The sequence below is a fragment of the Hypanus sabinus genome, chromosome 4, assembly GCF_030144855.1.
Source record: "Hypanus sabinus isolate sHypSab1 chromosome 4, sHypSab1.hap1, whole genome shotgun sequence".
Classification (NCBI taxonomy): Eukaryota; Metazoa; Chordata; class Chondrichthyes; order Myliobatiformes; family Dasyatidae; genus Hypanus; species Hypanus sabinus.
In genome coordinates this window covers 25,925,128-25,947,312 of record NC_082709.1, presented here as the reverse complement: position 1 = coordinate 25,947,312, position 22,185 = coordinate 25,925,128, and the positions used below count along the sequence as shown (strand labels likewise).

At 41.1% G+C, this 22,185-nt stretch overlaps 1 protein-coding gene across 3 annotated transcripts in view; it reads right to left on the bottom strand.

Moving 5' to 3' along the window:
- The window catches only part of rapgef4a (Rap guanine nucleotide exchange factor 4a), a 261,535-nt gene that overhangs the window by 111,397 nt on the left and 127,953 nt on the right, over positions 1 to 22,185 (bottom strand). For 2 of the 3 annotated variants that reach the window (XM_059966659.1, XM_059966657.1), the window contains exon 5: positions 6,836 to 6,908. In XM_059966659.1, the coding sequence (XP_059822642.1) occupies positions 6,836 to 6,908 (73 nt within the window). The remainder of the gene's footprint in view (positions 1 to 6,835; positions 6,909 to 22,185) is intronic. The other variant, XM_059966658.1, reaches the window with a different exon arrangement.

Here is a 22,185-nt window from a genome sequence, read left to right as displayed (position 1 = left end):
AGTTATCACATGGCAGGCTTTTCTGGAAGACTGAGTCACATGGGATCCAGGGCAGACCAGCAAGGTGGAGTCAGAATTGACTTGGTGATAGTAAACCAAGGGTGATGATGAATTCTCTATTCTCTGACTGGAGGTAGGATCTCCTAGGGTCAGTATTGGGACCTCTGCTATTCATTATTTATGCAAATAATTTGGATGTAAATGTACATGGCACAATTAATGAGTTTGCTGAGTTGATTAAGTTGGTACATCTTGTTGATTAGTACAATGAATTACAGAGATCTTGATCAGCTAGGGAGATGGGCTGAAGAAATGCAAACGGATTTCAATTTGGATAACTGTGAGGTTATTAACTTTGGACAGTCAGCCAGGATAAGATCTACAATAGTAGGTGGCAGGGCTTTGAATGCTGAGGGAAAGAGAGACCTGGGATTACAGGCGAAAAGTTAGGTAAATGCACTCATGCAAGTGGACAGGGTGGTGAAGAAGGCATTCAGCATGCTGGCCTTCATCAGTCAGGGCTTTCATTTTAGTAGTAGGGATGTTATGATGCAGTTACACAAGTCATGGTAAGTCTGCACTTGCAGTTTTGCATACAATTTTGTTCAACTGTTATCATCACACTGGAGAGATTTACGAGGACATTGCCTGGACAAGAGGGCCTAAGTTATAAGGAGAGGTTGGCCTCACTGGATCTTTATTCCTTGGCGTGCAGGAGGGTAACAGGTGACCACACATAAGTTTATACAATTATCTTTAGACTCCCCAGAGCTGGGGGATCTAAAACCTGATGGCACAGATACAAGATATGAGGAAAGAGATTTAAAAGAGACAGAAATTAGTGAGTACCTGGAATGAGCTGCAGGGGGAAGTGGTTAAGATGAGGAAAAATGCAATATTTAGGAAGCATTTGCATGGGTACATCAAAGGGAGGGGGATGGAGGGTTATGAGCCTAATACAGACTACTGGGACTAGCAGGAAGGATGCTGTGGTCAGCCTGGATCAGTTGGGCCAAAGGGCCTGTGTCCCTGCTATACTGCTCTATGGCCTAACAGTCATGGCAATGAACATTGTATTAGAAAGCAAATGTCTGCCCCCATTTCTTGCCTTTCATTAATAAAAACACAAAATGCTGGCAGAACTCAGCAGGCCAGACGGCATCTATAGGAGGAGGTAGTGACGACGCTTTGGGCCGAAACCCTTCATAAGGATTCCTGATGAAGGGTTTCAGCCTGAAACGTCGTCACTACCTCCTCCCATAGATGCTGTCTGGCCTGCTGAGTTCTGCCAGCATTTTGTGTTTTTATTTATTGCCAGCATCTGTAGATTCACTCGTCTTGCCTTTCATTCCAGTTTTTATCTTGGTTTGACTTTTACTGTCATTTCCAGACCATGTAATTACTGACCTTGCCCACTAAATGGCAATATATTGTATTTTTACATTACATTGCTCAATGCCTTCATGAAAAGATTCAGCTGGTCTTACTCAGGGGCTATTTGCTAACAAATAGAGACACTTGGAATGTTTGTAGGGGCAGAAGAAAACAAAATGAGACCAGCCATTATAGGAGGCAGCAAACTAGAGGGAACTGACAGAGAAAAGTGTTCTAATTCTGAACAAAGGAAGGGAGTTCTATAGAAACCCTGTTATCATCGTAGTTGCTTTTAAACACTCATGCCAAGTGTGTAATCACAATTGGCTTCCTATCTCCAACATGGTCTTATTGGTTGCTTCAGGATTGATCAGCCTACAACTGCTGACAGCCAGCTAGCGTGTGGAAGGTGAGAGAACCGTGGGCTCTCCCCCTCCCCCCAGTTTATGTGCTGTATCAACCCTTTTACTGAGTCCATCAGCAAGCACACAGGCATAACAGGAGAGACAATTCCAGGCAATGGTCAAAGCCCCTCTCTACAATGATGTCTGTCCAAGCCATTCTTTGCTTGGATTCACTGTAGGTCCACAGGCTGATGAGGCTCTGGACTGGTTTATGCTGGCCTCAGCAACCAGCGTTAATCACAGAAAAAAACAAGGGAATAGCCATTGGCAACTGGTCTGACTGTCGCCATAAGCAATCACTGAGGGTGCGTCAATATGAGTCGAGGGAAGCTCAGAAGTGCGCCAGGAGCCAGGCGGAACGCACAGCCAAGGTGCAGCGCTCACTCTCCACAGTGGAAAGAGCTGTTATTAGGCAGGAATTGCTATTTGTGTTCTCACACATGGAGCAGGTGTGACCTGCATACTGTATTTGTGCTGCAGTTGTCACTTAATGAGAATGGAAATGAACTCTCTGCTCAGACTTAATGGATCAATCTCCTGGGAGGAGGGGGGCTGCCCGATGTGGCCCTAATGCTGATGACTACATCTATGTGTGGTTACTACCAGCTCTGCATCAATCTGGAGTACATAAATACTAAGTGTCACTATATGCTGTGGTCCCATCTCCCTCCCCATCCCCCTCCAGTGCTGAAAAGGACAGGTCTGGCCATCTGGATAGAATGGGCCACCCACCCATTCAAGCAGCACACAGATAAACAGCTCCAACCACAAGTCGAACACTCTGGCACTGGTGTTTGCAGATGCCTCTGAGCATTTCCTGCAGGCAAAGGAAACGCATCCTCTCAGATTCCTTCGAAAGCCAACAATTCATTTGTCAGAATGTCTCATCACCAAAAATAGAACTTCCCAACAGGCACTGAGATACTGCTTTGCTTTGCTGGGAATGAGGTATTTTATGAACAGATAGAACCTCAACACCTCACACTTACAGCAGCTACATTTAGAGGGCCACCATCCACCCCCTTCTGGAGCAGGCGTTTGCCGAAGGTGTGTGGAAAGAGATGAAAGTTGTGTTTGACAAATCCACTCCAGGAACAAACCTTAATTGTGCCTGGAAGTTAGTCAACTTGGTGAAAGGTGCCCTTTGATCTGCCTGCATCTTGCTGACCTTCCTGTGTGACATACTGTCCTTAATTAAAATTTGTCACTGAGACACTTGAAAATCTTGAAGTCTGTGTCGAGGACACACAGAAGCTCAGTGTAATTATTACATAAGTCTACAAGAACAGACCAGTTTGACATCTTTGCACCACTGCACACTGAGGGACTGGAATTGTACAAGCACCTTTCAAAGATATCACTCATGGAGTGTGCAGGAAAGGGCAAATGTTGCCTCACTGAAGTTATTTAATGCAAATCTTGTAAGCAAATCAAATGATACATTTCAAAGGGCAAACATATGAATATATTTCCACACAATTACTTTCAAAGGCACTTTTTAAAAAAATGTAGATTATATTTGTAATCCAATATCATGGGTAAAATATACTTTTGGCAAAAGAGTGGCCAGAGACAGCACAGACCGTGTACTGATCAATGAAAGGATTATAAAAATAATATGGATGCATGCTTTGCAAGTAGAAGATACAAGAACCTCAGGACTCACATCACCAGGTCCAAGAACAGTACTACCCCTCAATCATCCGGCTCTTGAATTAAAGGGGTAACAACTCTCACTCTATTTCGGGTGTTCCCACAACCGATGTCTCACTTAAAGGACTCTTTATCTTATTACATGCTTGTTATTTATTGTAATTTATTTATATTTGCATTTGCACAGTTTGTTGTTTATTAATCCTGTTTTCAGTTACTGGTCTATAGATTTGCTAAGCATGCCCATTGTAAAAAAGAATGTCAGGGTTGTATGTGGTGACATGTACATACTCTGATAATAAACTTGACTTTGACATCAGAAACTACCGAGTCCTTGTTCTTTTATAGTTTCAGATACATAGAGGTCCTTAGTGTTTAAAATAAAATTACCAACTATGTAAAACAGCAATGATGCTTCTGGTTTATATTTTAAGTTTACCTTTTTATTGAACTGGGTTGTGTAGAACACAAGCTGATGGTGATGTGGAATTTAGTTTCCATTATCTTTGAAAACAAGAATGAAGAAGGCGAGCATAAAAAATGTTGAAAGAAAATATTTAATCTCATGTTATACAAGATCAAAATGACAGTGAGCTTCAAGAATGTGGACCTCAAGAAGAATGTTCAGTGAACTTATGTATCTATGATATCATCTACATTAAAGAAAAAATTGCAGTTCAGTTGGAAATAATGATTGCTTGAAAATGTATTCTGTGTAAAGCAGAACCTCAAACCACAAGAGGGCACTAAAATCAACATTTGGAGGAACCTTCCCAAATTAGAATATCAATAGATCATTGGTCAGGGATTATATTAGTTCTCCATTTTTAGAACAAAAAAATTTTAGTTTTAATTTCTCTCCAGTTTCGTCTGCTTTACATACAAGTTCTTTAAGGGTGTTAAAGCCGGGGGTGGTAATGGGATAAACTCCCACTACATATTCAATGTTCCTATTAAGTGCAGCTCAAATAGCCTCTGACTACCAAGTCCAGCTCCTGGCCTTCACATGTGGCTTAGCTACTAAGCCCAGTGGAACTGTTTCTCTTGACTGGAGAAGGGGCAAAGGTGGGTTATTGGTACCTTAAAACCAGTCACTTTGGATAGATGGGCTCGTCAGCTGTGGTTGATAGCTCATCTCGTAGAAGGAAAACTCTGATCTCAAACCTCCACTGCCTTGTGGCTATACCCACTCATGGGGAAGGCTTCAGGAGTAAACCTGGAGGGAAAAATCTGAAGCTGGAGTCCCTAAGGCAGTCCTACATTGAGTTCAACGCACACCAACAATTCCTGCGATGCTTCTGGTGCCAAACTGTATCGGTCTCTGCCGTTCCTTTGGGTTCATCAGATGCGTGGTACATGGGCAACAGCTAGCTCACCATATCGTACTGCCCTGACTTGCGTATCTAGACAGCTAGGACGCAACATCCATGGTCAACTCTGACCAACAGAGGACTCATATACATGGAGTGTCATATGTTCAGCCATCGACAACATAAATATCTCTTCATATTATTAGTTCCAAACTAGACAAAGCATGAAGTTGCTCAGCCTCGTTTCTCCCCTTTCGATAAGTTCAGTTTTTCCATCTGTAATGGATTTGTGCCATTCCCAGGGAAGCCAGCATGCTTGCAATATGGTAAACCTGACAGGAGAGCTTATGGATGGACAAGGGTTAGTCAATAAGGGAGGATGCCTACCATCTGACTTGAAAACACGTGATAATGGAATATAGAGCAAAACACAAACCGCTGGAAAAACGCCTCAGGTCAAGTAGTGTACTGTATGTGATGTCAAAGGGATGGTCAAACACCTCAGGTCAAGTAGTGTACTGTATGTGATGGCAAAGGGATGGCCAATACTTTGTGATGACTTTATTAGGCACACCTACTCACTAATGCAAATATCTAACCAGCCAACCAAATGACAGCAATTCAATGCATAAAAGCTTGCAAACATGATCAAGAGGTTCAGTTGTTGTTCGGACCACACCTCAGAATGGGAAAGGAATGTAATCCAAGTGACTTTGACCCTGGAATGACTGTTGGTGCCAGGTGGATGGTTTGATTATCCCAGAAACTGCTGATCTCCTGGGGTTTTCACGCACCCAAGTCTCTAGACTTTATACAGAATGGTGCAAGAAACAAAAAACATCCAGTGGATGGCAGTGCTGTGGGTGAAAACACCTTGTTAATGAGAGAGGTCAGAGGAGAATGGCCAGACCGGTTCAAGCTAAAAGGAAGATGACAGTAACTCAAATAACCATGCGTTACAAAAATGGTGTGTAGAAGATTACCTCTAAATGCATAGCATCTCGAACTTTGAAGTGGATGGGCTACAGCAGCAGAAGACCACGAACAGGAGGTAGCTAACAAAGTAGTCGCTAAGTGTACAGAGCTGATAGGATTGTTGAGACAGAGGTCAATGGAAGCAGATCAAGTAGTAAAGAATTAGGCTGATGAAGAGTAGAAATGGGGGCTGTTAGGTGATAGGTGGACCCAGATAGGGAGGGGCTGATAGGCAGCCAAAATTAGATGGGGCGAGGGGATAGGAAAGCTGAACCAAGGAGAGGTAACTGAGAAAGTTAAGTATGTGGATGATTGACAGATGGAACCAGGTGGGGGAGGGTGATGATTCTAGGCAACAAGGAGGGGCAAGGTAAGGGATAGAAAAGAATAACAAAGAGAAGTATAGCTCGGGTTAATTGTTTAGAGTGGGAAAGGAATCTTGGGAAAGTGAGTGATCTGAAAATTCAATGTAAGCTTCATACCATGCATCAGTATTGGCTAGTGTATGTTTTTGCTCTAACAGCTAAGATCAACTACTATTAAAGCAGTTCTGTCTTTTCCAGATTGCAAATTATTTGACTACTATGAATCCAAAACTTGAGCAATAGTGTGAATAAATTTTCTTAGTACATTTCCTAGAGAAACCTCATTATTCCCGGATTCAAACACGTTTATTCCATGTTCATCGCCCTATACAATGACAAGAAATCGAAGAGGTAGGGCAGTTGCATGCAGTTAATATTAGAGTTACATTGAAAAATAGCTACCTAACTTCTGTGAAATCACAGAGTTCCAATTCAATGCGGATTTTAGTATTTCGTTAGCTGAAGTACTTGGGAATTAATTCCACATCTTGTTTGACTGAGAGGTCCCAAAGTTAGAAACAGCTTGGAGAATGAATAGGTGCATGTCACCATTTCAAAAATCAGCCTGTCAGTTGTAGTCTACCTGCTTCTAACTGGAATTTACATTATTCATGACCTACTTGTAAATAATCAGTCAGAAGATTGTTGTTTTAAAAAGACATTCTTTTAGTTTCAGACCACTACAAAATTAGTGTTATCTTAATATTTTTCTCTGCTTAAAATCTTCCAGCTATTGAAAATGGCCTATACTCACTGTCATTACCAGGTGTTGTTTCCATTATTCCATAGGGAGGGACCAAGAGTCCTGCCATATAGTGTCGATATTTCTGAAATAAAATATAACACAGCATTAGTCCAAAATACCTTTACTTTGTTAAGTCTCAATATACAGAACATTTTGATGTAAACGAGTCCATATTTTTAAGTGAAATTAAAATGATTTTAAGCATAGTCTAACACGGTCCAATTAAGTTAGGGTTATGTCCAGTATAATGGGATGATCAATACTCAAGGGTCTTGGAGACTTCTGCACAGTCATTGGTGTCCTTAAAACTGAGAATGACAAACTACCAAATATGACAATTACATTTATGAATATAGTTGATCAGTATCAGAAGCCAGATTTGGGCTGTGTCCAGCAACTTATTTTTGGTTTACTGTTGCTGCTACAAATCTGTCACTTTGCTTTATGTAAACATGCAGCTGATTCTCACAGCTGTTGCAGCTCTATCACCACATCATTTCAGAACAGTCAAAGTACTGACTACATGATTAGTAAACTGACAAAATTTAATCTCTGTGCATGATCTTTGAAATGTGGCCAGAAATATAGCCCATAACCAAAAAGTTTTACAGATTTCCTTTAAATACACATTAAATGAAGGAAAAAGATAATATACAGATATTTTGTTTTGTTGCTACAGTCAACCCGACTGAAGCCCCAGACAGAATTATTTTCTTGACTCTCCGTTCATTTGCTTCTCCTGATTTCCCTTAATCAATACGGTACCTTTTCTTTCTTGTATTTGTGTGCAAGGTTGATTGTCTGGGCAATGTGATCTGCAGTCATTTTCCAATTTTCTTTCCTGGGCAGTAGAGTAGCACAGTTAGTAGAGCTGGTGTCACAGAAGTCCAGTGACTTGGGTTAAGTTCTGAACATTGATCCTGTTTAGAATTAGTATGTTCTTCTTGTGACTGCATGGGATACCTCCAAGTCCTCCAGTTTCCTCCCACTTCTCAAGAATGTTTGGATATTAGGTGAATTAAATATTGCTATAGCAGCAGAACCAAACAATTGCTGCTGCCTGTGATTCTACGAGTTTGCTATACATGTGATGTACCCTCAGCTCCAATGATTGCTCCAAAAACCGAATCCTTTATGAGCAAATAGCAAACATACAACCTTGAAGTGAAGAAACTTAAGCACACCCAAGAGTAAGCTAAGAATACTTGAGCATCACTGAGCAGTCAGCAAAAGATACGACATCCGCCGGTCCCCAGCTACTAGAAACTGCAACGGAATAAGCAAGAATGCGTAACTTATTCCCTTTGCTTTTACCACACCCTCACTCATATGACTAGTTACCATAATAAATGCACAAAACAGAAAACAATAGATGCATGGCTCCTACATATTGCTTCAATGTGCAAGTGAGGAATAGAACAAAAGGGAATAGATGGGTATGCGAGGTGAATTATTTGGGGGACATCAGCATAGATTTAAACAGCTGAAATAATGTTTTTTTCTACCATGAGGAAATTTGTGAATTCTTTCTCTAGACCCTCTGCCAACCTCTAATCACTCACATTTTCTACTTTCTATTCATTTCAACTCCTCAGCCACTATTTTAATAAGATTGCTGTAGAATTTAAATTCCTTCTCTGTTCCACCAACGCCTTACCCACTGACTGCATGACCCTCATACCTGCCACCAGCTCTCTAATGGATCTCTTTCCCCAGATGTAACCCACCCCCTTTCAAAAATCACTCTCAAAAAACCTCCTTCCTTCAGCTTCTCCAATTAACGTCCCATTTCTTTTTTTTTGTTCTTTGACTTCAAAACGCCAGTAAGTCCTATGTCACTTAAACATTCACAGGACCCACTTGCAGCCTCTTTCAACACACTGGTATGAAGACTTGTTTCCTCAATGTCTGTGTGTTTTTTTTTTGTTTATTTAATTACCTTCTTTATAGAAAAATGAAACAACCATGCCTTACTCTTCTGCTCAAAAGTATACAGATTTAACTACACATTACTTAAACCACAACTAGGTTGTGGCTGTAGTGCCCTTACTGCTGTCATTCAAAGAGGTCCCATCAAAAATACCCACTACAAGTTGTCTTCTGTTTCTTAGTTCATCGAAAAGAAGTAACCTAATATTTTAAAAGCCATAGGATAACAGATGCTCGGATAGAAATTACAGTCATTTTATAAGGTACCTTCATTGTGCTGTGCTAAAACGATGACTTACCCAAGCTCGATGATAACACCATTGATCCTAGGTAATTTCAAAGATAGAGAACTGTAGAATATATTTGTACAACGGAGTGCTTTGTAGTGACAGCATTAATGCCCTATTCATCAGGATTTCATTAGTGTCTCCAAATCTACTGTTTCTAAAAACAGTGTGAGGCAGCGGATTAACAAAGATTACAAATTACTCTGCAGGTTTAAACATTACAAATCTGATGGATTTAAATTAACAATTGCAGTGTATTTTACTTTAAAATTATTACAGACCTGGACTGAACTCTCAGTGATTTGGCATTTTAAACAGAGATACTATTTAGGAATGAATGTATGACATGAAGTATTATGGAAATCAGATCAGCCTCTACTGAAAAGTCACAATTACTTAGCACGTGAAAAACTACTGCAGAATTTTAGCATGTGTGTCATTTGGCACAGCCGTGACATTAATTAGACACAGTACACAGTCAATGTCCTGCAATATGGAACCTGTGTTTTAAGTATGCCTAGTCTGAAACTTGGGTTGCTGCCCTCTTACTGCACAGAATAAAATCCCGAATGACCAGGTCTGTCTGTCAGCAAAGGAAATACAGCAAGTCGGGGCATATTCATTTGTTGTACCATCAGGAAATACTTAAGAGCACTTGCTTAGCCTACAAGCTCAAAAACTGATCAAAGAATTGCAACCAAGACAGATATGAACGTAAATTATAATGAAAGGAGAATTAAAAACACTTAAAAAGGAAGCACATTAACCACATGGATAAAGAAAATCACAGAGCACAGGCAGTAAAGTATGGTGGTTGGTAAAATTAATTCTGTTACCAACAAGTCAGAGAAAAAGGAAACTTTAACTTTGTATGTCATCTAAAATTTGACAAACGTCTATAAATGCACAGTGGAGAGTGTCCTGACTGGATGCACCATAGCCTGGTAAGGGAACATCAATGCTGAAGAATGGAAAAGCCTACAAACAGTGATGGATACAGCCCATTCCATCATTAGAAACGCTTTCCCTGGCATTGAGCACATCTGCTTGGGAGCTACACGTTTTCCGAGTTATTTCCATTGAGCACATCTGCTTGGGAGCTACACGTTTTCCGAGTTATTTCCATTGAGCACATCTGCTTGGGAGCTACACGTTTTCCGAGTTATTTCCATTGAGCACATCTGCTTGGGAGCTACACGTTTTCCGAGTTATTTCCATTGAGCACATCTCCAAGGGTGATGTCAACAGGCTCAATAAACTGATTAGAAAGACTGGCTTTGTTATAGGTGTCAAACTGACACACTGGAGGCTGTGGTAGAACAGAGGACTCTGGAAAATCCTGGCAATTCTGGGCAATATTTCTCACCCTCTGCATGCCACCTTGGCTGAACAGAGAAGCACTTCCAGTTACAGACTAAAACAATTGTGCTGCTCCACAGAACACTATACTGTACTAGATCATCCTTACCCTCGGCCATTAATCTCTATAATGAGTCAACCTATAGCTGGGGAAGTGATGAACCCCTCCTGTTAGACTGTTATTAACCTGGTTACCAGAGCTTAAATTCTGTTTACCACACCCTGCTATCGCTGACACCCTGTGCAAAACTACCATTACTTTTAATCTGGTGTGAATATGCACTCATTACTGTATAATACTACAGTAATTCTTGCATTACCATCTTATCAGTGTGAACTTGGAAATCTTATAAATCTTGTAATCATTAATTTGATAATTTTATACATCTTATTTTTAAGGTAAAATATCTTTTTATTCTTTCTTACTTTTCTTCTAATACATGTTATTTTTTTGACTCATAATGCTACTGTGACACTAATTTCCTCTGGGATCAATAAAGTATCTATGTATTTTATTTCTTTGCCTTACTGTGAATGCCTGCAAGAAAATGAATCTCAGGGTAGTATATGGTGACATTAGACCAGGGTTCTGCGACTGATTGCTAGAGATTCTGCCAGAGATTGTGATAAAAAAAACATTGCAGTTTGAATTTCACACAACGTGTGAAGCTAATGCTCACAGTAGTGGGCAGTGACCGAGCAGCTCTGTTATCAATCTCGTTAGAGTTCACTCTGCCCAGTATGGCAGCGCATAGTGGGACGGAGTTTATTTGGTTGAGCCCATTCTCAGTTTTTAGATGCAAGATTGGGGAGTCTATTGATAATTGGTGAGCATCGTATTACACGGAGGGGAGGATGGTAGGCTGATAATTGGTGAGTGCTGTACTGCACTGGGGGAGGATGGTAGGCTGATAATTGGTGAGTGCTGTATTGCACAGAGGGGAGGACGGTAGGCTGATAATTGGTGAGTGCTGTATTGCACAGAGGGGAGGACGGTAGGCTGATAATTGGTGACTGCTGTATTGCACTGGGGGGAGGATGGTAGGCTGATAATTGGTGACTGCTGTATTGCACTGGGGGGAGGATGGTAGGCTGACAATTGGTGAGTGCTGTATTGCACTGGGGGGAGGATGGTAGGCTGATAATTGGTGACTGCTGTATTGCACTGGGGGGAGGATGGTAGGCTGATAATTGGTGACTGCTGTATTGCACTGGGGGGAGGATGGTAGGCTGACAATTGGTGAGTGCTGTATTGCACTGGGGGGAGGATGGTAGGCTGATAATTGGTGAGTGCTGTATTGCACTGGGGGGAGGATGGTAGGCTGATAATTGGTGACTGCTGTATTGCACTGGGGGGAGGATGGTAGGCTGACAATTGGTGAGTGCTGTATTGCACTGGGGGGAGGATGGTAGGCTGATAATTGGTGAGTGCTGTATTGCACTGGGGGGAGGATGGTAGGCTGATAATTGGTGAGTGCTGTACTGCACTGGGGGAGGATGGTAGGCTGATAATTGGTGAGTGCTGTATTGCACTGGAGGGAGGATGGTAGGCTGATAATTGGTGACTGCTGTATTGCACTGGGGGGAGGATGGTAGGCTGATAATTGGTGAGTGCTGTATTGCACTGGGGGGAGGATGGTAGGCTGATAATTGGTGAGTGCTGTATTGCACTGGGGGGAGGATGGTAGGCTGATAATTGGTGACTGCTGTATTGCACTGGGGGGAGGATGGTAGGCTGATAATTGGTGAGTGCTGTATTGCACTGGGGGGAGGATGGTAGGCTGATAATTGGTGACTGCTGTATTGCACTGGGGGGAGGATGGTAGGCTGATAATTGGTGAGTGCTGTATTGCACTGGGGGGAGGATGGTAGGCTGATAATTGGTGACTGCTGTATTGCACTGGGGGGAGGATGGTAGGCTGATAATTGGTGACTGCTGTATTGCACTGGGGGGAGGATGGTAGGCTGACAATTGGTGAGTGCTGTATTGCACTGGGGGGAGGATGGTAGGCTGATAATTGGTGAGTGCTGTATTGCACTGGGGGGAGGATGGTAGGCTGATAATTGGTGAGTGCTGTATTGCACTGGGGGGAGGATGGTAGGCTGATAATTGGTGAGTGCTGTACTGCACTGGGGGGAAGATGGTAGGCTGACAATTGGTGAGTGCTGTATTGCACTGGGGGGAGGATGGTAGGCTGATAATTGGTGACTGCTGTATTGCACTGGAGGTGGGGGCGAAGAGGATGAGCAGCATGAAGTGTGTTTTTCTGAGCATTAAATGAACTCACCCAACTTGGGCTGTGACATCAGCCTCCCCCAACTTCCCCTTACACACTGCCAACTGACTTACGGGAGCAAACAAACTCTACCGGTGTAACAGAAAATTGGAGGGAAATATTCATTCTAAAGATGGTCCAATGTGGCGATTTTTGAAGAGGAGGTGCGTCAGAGAAATTTACTATCGCCGATTAGATTTAAACAAAGACACAGACTCTAGTACTCCATTTAATTACTTTATTACGAGACCATGGAGAGCCCACTACGAGACTCCACTGAACCGAGCACAAGCACGGTCTTTTACACCTTAAAATACACGAAGTTCAGCAGTTTTCAGGGGTCAAGAGTTCCTGCTTAGCCCTTATCGACAGGGTTCAGGATGCTTCCATATCATACACAAAATTAGACACACACAGTCATTAATTAGAAGAAACTAAGCTGTCAGTCCTGTAGCCTTGAAGACCAAAGGAACCTGCCCATTAATCATAAGAAACCAAGTCACTAGTCATATAGCCTCATGGGCTAAGGGTTCCTCCTTAAACATAACAACCGTGCTTATCACTTTTTTATCACTATCAGGACTTACTACATTTGTCTGTTATCAGTTCTGCATTTCTAACAGGACTTATTGCTAATTAGTGTGAGCGGACAGACAGACAGACCCCATTTGCTTCTTATCCTGCTATTTTCATGATTTTATTAACCCTTAATTCTGAGGCTTAATTTTCTTCCACAAGGTGTGGGAAGGAAGAGGATTCTAGGCCCAGGCCTGTGGACAATTCTGATAAGGTTAATGATGAAGAATTACAATCCTCGGAGTCATTTCACTGCACTAGTGCAACAACAGACTCAAAAAAGTCCATCTTCACAATGAAAGCTGTTTATCATTGGGTTCTACATGGACTGGTGATCCAAGTTGTCCTATTCCATTGTGCCTCGTCTGTGGCAGACAACTTACAAATACAGCAACAGCATCAGCAAAATTGAAATGACACTTAACTACAAATCTCAGCCACGGCATGTAAAAGTGCTGATTATTTTAAATGGCCATTGGAATCTCAAAACAAACAGGGTAAAGCTTTTGCTAATAAAGCCACAGTCAATAAAAGGATTCAGGAAGCAAGTTATACAGTATCAGCACTTATTACCCAGAAATAGGAAAAGTCACATAGTTGGTGAGAACCTAATAATGCCCGCAAGTAAAATTATAGTGGGTAAAATGCTAGGACAAGATGCAGTACAAGAAATTGAAAAGGCTTCACTCTCAAACAGTATGGTAAGTCGATGTATTGATGACATATCTCATGATGCTGAAGAGGTGTTGTGGTGATAAACTGAAAAGCAGCAGCTTTTTATCCATGTTGATGAGTCAAAAGATTTCACAAAAAAGCGTCATGTTGTAACATTTGTAAGATTTGTAAGTGATGGTGAAATTCAAGAATTTTTTTTCTGTTGCAAAGAGTTGCCCAAAACAAGCAAAGGCCAAGATATATTGAATGTTTTGTTTTCATAACAAAAGGACTGTCATGGAGGAACTGTGTTGGCATCTGTACTGGTGGTGTCTATCAATGGTTGGCTCCATGAGAGGTTTCGTTTCTTTTGTAAATAAAAAGAAGATCCTGATATTGTCATAACACACCGCTTTCTTCACAGAGAGGTCCGGATGTCAAAACCTCTTGGAGATGAAATGAAAAAGTTCTGGGTGATGTCTAAAAAATGGTTAACTTTATCAAACAAAGACCAGTCACACAAGAATGTTTTAAAAATTGTGTGGAAAAACCTGGACAATGCACACTAATCTGCTACATGCAGAAATCCAGTGGCTTAACAGAGAAGGAGTTCTCAACAAGTTGTTTGAGCTGAATTGCAGGAGTACTTCAAGAAAATAGCAGGCCAGATTTTGCTGAGTGCTTTGGAGATGCAGAATAGCTGCAGAAACTAGCCTACTTCACAGATATTTTTCATCATATGAACCAGCTGAACAAGTCTCTGCAAGGCCCTGGAGAAAGTGTTTTGACTTCAAGTGACAAGATTCTTGGATTTAAAAGGAAACAGAATCTTTGGAAAATCATGTTACAAAAGGAAATCTTGAAATGTTTCCACTGCTGCTTGGGCTTGAGAGTGAGGAAGGATATCAGAAAGTCGCAAGTCTTATTGAAAACCATCAAGAAGAACTGCAGAAACAAATTGAACAGTATTTTCCCTCCCATTCAACACAAGTATATGACTGGGTGAGGGACCCTTTCTCCGAACCTTCTGCTCAGCTTGAGAACTTGACTGAGGGAAGAGGAAGAGCTTCATGTGCTACAGTCTGATTGTGCACTCAAAGTGAGATTTACTGACCTGCCCCTGGATTTCCATGAAAGAAGAGTCCCCTGCCATTCATTGGAAAGCAATGAACATTTTGCTGCAATTTTCAACTTCTTACATATGTGAGCAAGCTTTTTCCTTGTTTAACAAGCATCAAGAGCAAGGATAAAAATGGTACATTTCAGTTGAGGGTGAGATCCACGTCTGCTTCTCTCAAGTTTGACCCCAAATTGAGTATTTAAGTAGCAAAAAGCAAGCACAGGTTTCACATGCTAGACCTATATTCGAGCCCGATCATGTCGCTTAGTAAGAAAACATTTTTTCAAAGTCTTGTATAAAATTGTGTCTTAGGCTATATTTTTATTCATATTGCTTTGGCTTATGGCTTTTAGTAACATTACTATTCAACATTGTCAATAAATTTTCATATTATAAATAGCAATAATTAAAATCAATTTACAACCTTTAATTAGACAATGTGGTCCCTGCTGTGGCAAAGGGGTCCCTAACATACCTTGAGCTGCAGATATAATAATTTTTACGCAGGGGTTCCCTGAGACCTGTAAATTATTTCAAGGGTTCATCCAGGGCAAAAAGGTTGAGAAAGGTTGCATTAGACCATAAGACAAAGTAGTAGAATTAGGCCATTCAGCCCATTAGACCATAAGACAAAGTAGTAGAATTAGGCCATTCAGCCCATTGAGTCTGAACTGCAATTCCATCATGGCTGATTTATTATCTCTCTCAACCCCATTTCTCTTACCTTCTCCCCATAACGTTCGATGCCCTGATTAATCAAGAACCTATCAATCTCTGCCTTAAATATATCCAATGACCTGGCCTACACATAGACAGCACATACTTTGATAATAGATTTACACTGAACTTTGAAACTGATCAAATAACAACAGTAAGAACTTCTTTGGATACAAAAGTCAATAGAGAGTAGATAAGGCAAAGGTGGCACTTATGGAAATGGAGACTATAGAATGAACAATGTAAATTCCACACAATTTAAACTAGTACTTTTAAAATCAACTTTCACTACAGAGGAGAACGCAAATATCTCGAATAACAATATAGGATGGTTTCAAACAGGAAGTAAAAGCTTGTAACAATCTCTCCCATAAAGGAAAAACCATTAGAAAATTCATGGATTAAGGGTAAGACATAATCTGCATCCAAAGATTTTAAATAAAGCGGTGCCAGATATAGGTAAAGAAATAGTAAGTCACTTAATGTAATAAAACCAAGTCAATTTGGCTTTATAAGAAGGAAAATCACATTTGATAAATTTGCTTGAGTCCTTTGAGAAGGGGGGTTAACTGTAGATGTTGCATTTGAATTTCCAGAAGATATTTGATAAGATGCCATGTAAAACAATAAAATAGGAGCTCTTGCCATGGGGGAATGGGTATACACGGTTGAATACTGATCATCACAGAGAAGACAGTTGGAATAAATGCACTGTGCACAAAATGCTAGAGGACTGAACAGATAAAGCAGCATCTCTGGAAAGGACTAAACAAAACGTTAATGTCATCATCTCCTACAAAGTAAAACCAATGTGACAACAAGGTTTTGCTCCCTGATGAGCTCAATGTCTTTTATGCTCAATTTGACCCACAAACCATGAAGACATGGACTCCCACAGCTCCCAACAACCCTGTGATTTCAGTCTGAGGCGGAAATGAGAGTATCCTTTGGGAGGTTGAACCCATGGAGAGCAGCTGGCCCAGACTGTGTCCCTGGTCAAGTACTGAAGATCTGTGTAAATCAAATGGCTGGAGTGTTTACTGCTATCTTTAACCTCTCGCTTCAGCAATATAAGGTACCCACCTGCTTCAAGCAGGATTCGATCATACCAGTGCCCAAGAAGATCATGGCAACCTGCCTCAATGACTATCACCCAGTACTTACAGTACATCCTCCAGTTGAGAGGTTGGTGATGAACCATATCGACTCCTGCCTGAGGACTGATTTGGATCCACTCCAATTTGCTTAACGTCACAACAGGTCCACAGCAGATGCCATTTCATTAGCTCTTCACTCTGCCCTGGAACACCTGGACAGTGAAGATGCATACATCAGGATGCTCAAATTAACCACAACTCTGCATTCAATACTACCCTTCCTTTGAAATGAATCAATAAGCCACAAGACCCAGACCTCAATAACTCCTTATACAACTGGATCCTCTATTTCCTCACTTGCAGACCCCAGTTAGTTTGGATTGGTGACAACATCTCCTCCACAATCACCATCAGCACAGGTGCACTATAGGGTTGTGTGCATAGTCCCTGCTCTACTCGAATTATACTTAAGGACTGCAAGTGAGGAAATAGAGGATCCAGTTGTATACTTAAGGCCAAGCACAGCTCCAGTACTATATCTAAGTTTGCTGATGACATCACTGTTGTTGGCCAAATCAAAGGTGGTGATGAATCAACATATAGGAGGGAGACTGAAAATCTGGCTGAGTGGTGCCACAACATCAATCTCTCACTAAATGTCAGCAAAACCAAAGAGCTGATTATTGACTACAGGAAGATGAAGTCAGAGGTCAATAAGCCAGACATCACCAGGGGATCAGAGGTGGAGGGGTCAGTAACATTGAACTCCTTTGTGTTCTGGGTCCAGCACATAGCACCATAACAAGCAAGGCATGATGGTGCCTCCGCCTTCTTAGAAGTTTGTAAAGATTCAGCACGTCATCTAAAACTTGACAAACTACTATAGGTACACGGTGGAAAGTATACTGATTGGATGCATCATGTTTGGTATGGCAACATCAATGCCCTTAAATGGAAAAGACTACAAAACATATTGGAATACAGCCCAGTCCATCGCAGGTAAGCTCTCCACACCACTGAGCACGTTTACAAGGAGTGCTGTCGCAGGAAGCCAGCATCTATCATCAAGGACCCCCACCTTCCTGACCATGCTCTCTTCTTGCAGCTGCCATCAGATACAGGACCCCCAGGATCCACACCACCAGTTTCAGGAACAGTTATTACACCTCAAACATCTGGAATGCTCCTGAACCAGATAGCTTACCTCAACGCTAAACTAATTCCACCACCTATAGATTTGTTTCCACGGACGCTAAAACTCATGTTCTCAATATTATTTATCTATTGTTTATTATTTTGTTTTTTTTGTATTTGCACTATTGTTCTCTTTTGCATATAGGTTGTTATTCTGTTTTGTTTGTATTTTTTCAGCGATTCAATTTATTTGTATTTATTGCAAATACCTGCAAGACAATGAATCTCAGGGTAGCATATAGTGACATTTGTGTACTTTGATAAATAAACTTACTTTTGAACTTTGAGTTTGACTTGCAAAGTTTCCCTAGCATTTTGTGTGGGTTGCACTGGATTTCCAGCATCTGCAGAATTTGGAATAAATCCATGTTTTTCCACATGGAAAGATAATTACTGGGGTGTCGCAAGGAGGAGTCATTGGCTCTTGGTTATTTACTACCTGTATGACCTTGGAGGAGAGGAGAAGACAGAACACAAAATACAGGTATGACTATAACAGGATGTTGAATGAATGGGCAAACACCTGGCAAGTGGGGCACTGTGAGATCGTGCACTTTAGCAGGAGAAATTAAAAGACAGACTATTATCTAAAAGCAAATGAATGGACTACAGAGATTTAGGCACTTTTATGCATGAAACACAAGAACATGGCAAAAGACTCACTGGTCATCATTGCTTGGGGGTTGAATTTAGAAACAGACATTTTTCCCATCTCCCATGAGGCCATACTAGAATACATGTGGTTTTGGTCCTTTTATTTAAGAAAGGATATGTTAGTATTGGAGGCAATCTAGAAGAAATTCACTTGGCTTGAGAGGGTTAGCTAATGATGAATAGTTAAAACCATTAGAGTGGTATATTTTGGAGTTTACCAGAATAGGAGTTGATCCTAGTGAGAAGTATCATGATCCTAAGGGAGCCCAGAGATGTAGATAGTGTGATTTTCACCAATGGGCAGTCTCACATGAGGGAACATACAAGATAAATGAACACTCACTTAAAATAGAAGTGCACAGAAATTTCTTCCCAAAGGATGGTAAAACTTTGGTATTTTCTAACACTGAAAAAAGATACATTTTTGAAAAGTCAACTATATGAAACTGACACAAATAAGGCCCAGGGCAGGTCATAAACACAAGAGATTTTGCAGATGCTGAAAGGTATGATCTCCAGAAAGCCATCTCAGAGGCAAAAAGTGCAAATTCTGGACTAAACATGGATCAATAAAATCGTGAAATCAGGTGACAACAGGGCTTCACTTCCAGATGAGCTCAATGCCTTCTGTGCTCGCTTTGACTGTCAAAACACGGAGGAACCATCATGAACCCCCACAGCCTCTGATGACTTTGTGATTTCAGTCTCTGAGTTCAACGTGAGAGCATCCTTCAGGAGGGTGAACCCACGGAAAGCATCCGGCCCAGACGGGGTACCTGCTCAAATACTAAAGACCTGTGCTTGATCAGCTGGCTGGAGTGTTCACTCAGATCTTTAACCTCTCACTTCGGCAGTCTGAAATACCCACCTGCTTCAGGCAGGCTTTGATTATACTGCTGCATCAGAAGAACGTGGTAACCTGCCTCAATGACTATCATCCAGTAGCAACTACATCCACAGTGATGAAGTGTTCTGCAAGGTTAATGATGAAACATATCAACTCTTGCCTGAGAAGCAATTTGGATCCACACTAATTTGCCTACTAGCACAACAGGTTTGCAGCAAATTGGCTCTTCACTCAACTCTGGAACATCTGGACAGCAAAGCTGCATACATCAGGATGCTCTTTATCAACTACAGCTCGGCATTCGATACTATTGTTCCCCGAAAAACTAATCAATAAGCTTCAAAACCTTGGCCCCAAAACCTCCTTGAGCAATTGGATCCTCCATTTCTTCAATTCCAGACCCCAGTCAATTCAGATTGGCAACATCTCCTCCACAATCTCAATCAGCACAGGTGCACCATAAGGCTGTGTGCTTCAAATACACGTTGAGGTTTGCTGAGGACACCATTGCCATAAGCCAAATTAAAGGAGGTGACAAATCAGTATACCAGAAGGAGATTGAAAATCTGACATCTTATTCAATGTCAGCAAGACCACAGAACTGATTATTGACTTCAGGAGGAGAAAACCAGGGTCTGTGAGCCAGTCATCTTCAGGGGATTAGAGGTGGAGAGGGTCAGCAACTTTAAACTTCTTGGTGTTACCATTGAGGACTAGCCCTGGTCCAGCATGAGTGCAATTACAAAGAAAACACAGCAGAGCCTCGACTTCCTTACAAGTGTGCAACGATTTGGCATGACATCTAAAACTTTAATAAACTTCTATAGATATACAGTGGAGAGTGTTTCGACCGCCTGGTACGAAAACACTAATGGCCTTGAACAGAAAAACATACAGAAAGTAATGGTTATGGCCCAGTCTGTCATGAGCAAAACCCTCCCCACTATTGAGCATATCTACATGGAGCATTGTCACAAGAAAGCAGCATCCATCACCAGGGACCCCCACCACCCAGGGCATGCTCTCTTCTTCCTGCTGCCATCAGGAAGGAGGTACAGGAACCTTAGGACTCACACCACCAAGTTCAGTAAAAGCCATCACCCCTCATCACTGAGGGGATAACTTCACTTGTCTCATTATTGAACTGTTCAAAATACATTTCCAAATATTCAATATTCTGCTACAAAAATCGAAGGAGCAGCTTTTATCACTGGCTTTCATCACTATACAATAAGTACAACCTGCAATACTTAGCTACTGAATGGCACACCTTCACTTTTATGTACAAAATTGGTAAAGATTAGTTGGAAGAATTACTCACTTCCCAAACCTCTCAGATAATATTATTGCTTCATATCTTGCTGCATTCTGCATCAGATATTTAAAAGCCATATTGCTTTCTTCCAGGCAATGACACTTGAGTGAACCAATATAGAAGAAAGCCACTTTGATAATTCTCTGCCCCAATTGAATCTCAAAAAATATACTTCAATTACAAAGCAAGCAATTGTGTTTTCTCATTGAGCAAGGTAGCATACCGGTAATTGTTTGTGTATTAAAATCACAAATGACCCACAAATGATCTTATGCAGCAATAATTCACAAAATACATTAAAACTATCTCCTAGTGTTTTTTTCATGTAACCAGTAAAAAGAGAACTGAACATTAAAAGCCTCATATCTGGCATCAGCTTGGGCTTTTGACAAGATAAAATGGTTTCATTCCATTACAGAAGCAATCCAGCTGTTGATGGAGCTTTGAAAGGGTGTTGACAGGGACCTGAGCTGTTTTATGTATCACTTGGGAGCAGGTGATTAGATTACAGTGATGATTTATGATTGCATAGTATTGTTGAGTCCCTTTAGGGAATCATCTGTCAGACACTTAATATCAAAATATGTTACAAGATATTTGAACCTGTTCATTCAAAACTGTTTAATCTGATGTGTGAATTACTAGAATTCATTAGACTTATTGGAATGAAAGCTGGGAACTAAAATAAACTCACAATTTACAGATTCCCATTTCTACAAGAAAGCTGTTGGCAGTGTGCCATAATTAGAAAGTTGGCCCTACCATCCCAGGTTTGTATTGCCTTTCATTCATCAGAATATATGTATTTAAATCACAATAAGTCTCAACATTAACATCCTTGCATCTCAGGCAGGGTAATAATGAAGCATGTAATATGCATTAAATACAGCTTTGTGAAATTCAAAAATGAAAAGCAACAGATATTAAAGTTTTAGAATCAATGTTAAATACTGTGAAATAGTTTTAAAGCTGTTTTACTTTGACATACAGCTTAGTAACAGGCACTTTTGGCCTCAGTGAGCCTGTCCCGTTGAATTATTCCATGTGACCAATTAATCTACTGACCCCTAATTCTTTGAAATGTAGGAGGAAACCAGAGCACCCAGAGGAAACCCACACGTACAAACTCCTTGCAGACAGCGGCAGGAATTGAACCCTGGTCCCTGGCACTGTAATGGTGTTACACTAAATGCTGTGCTACAGTTCCACCCCCCTCGGGAGTCTAAAGCACAAAATTTCCAGCTGTATTTCAATGATATATTCAAGAGTAACCAAGTAGTCTTCTTTACATTGCCTATTCACACTGCACTTGAAAGACAGGAAATAAAAAGTTC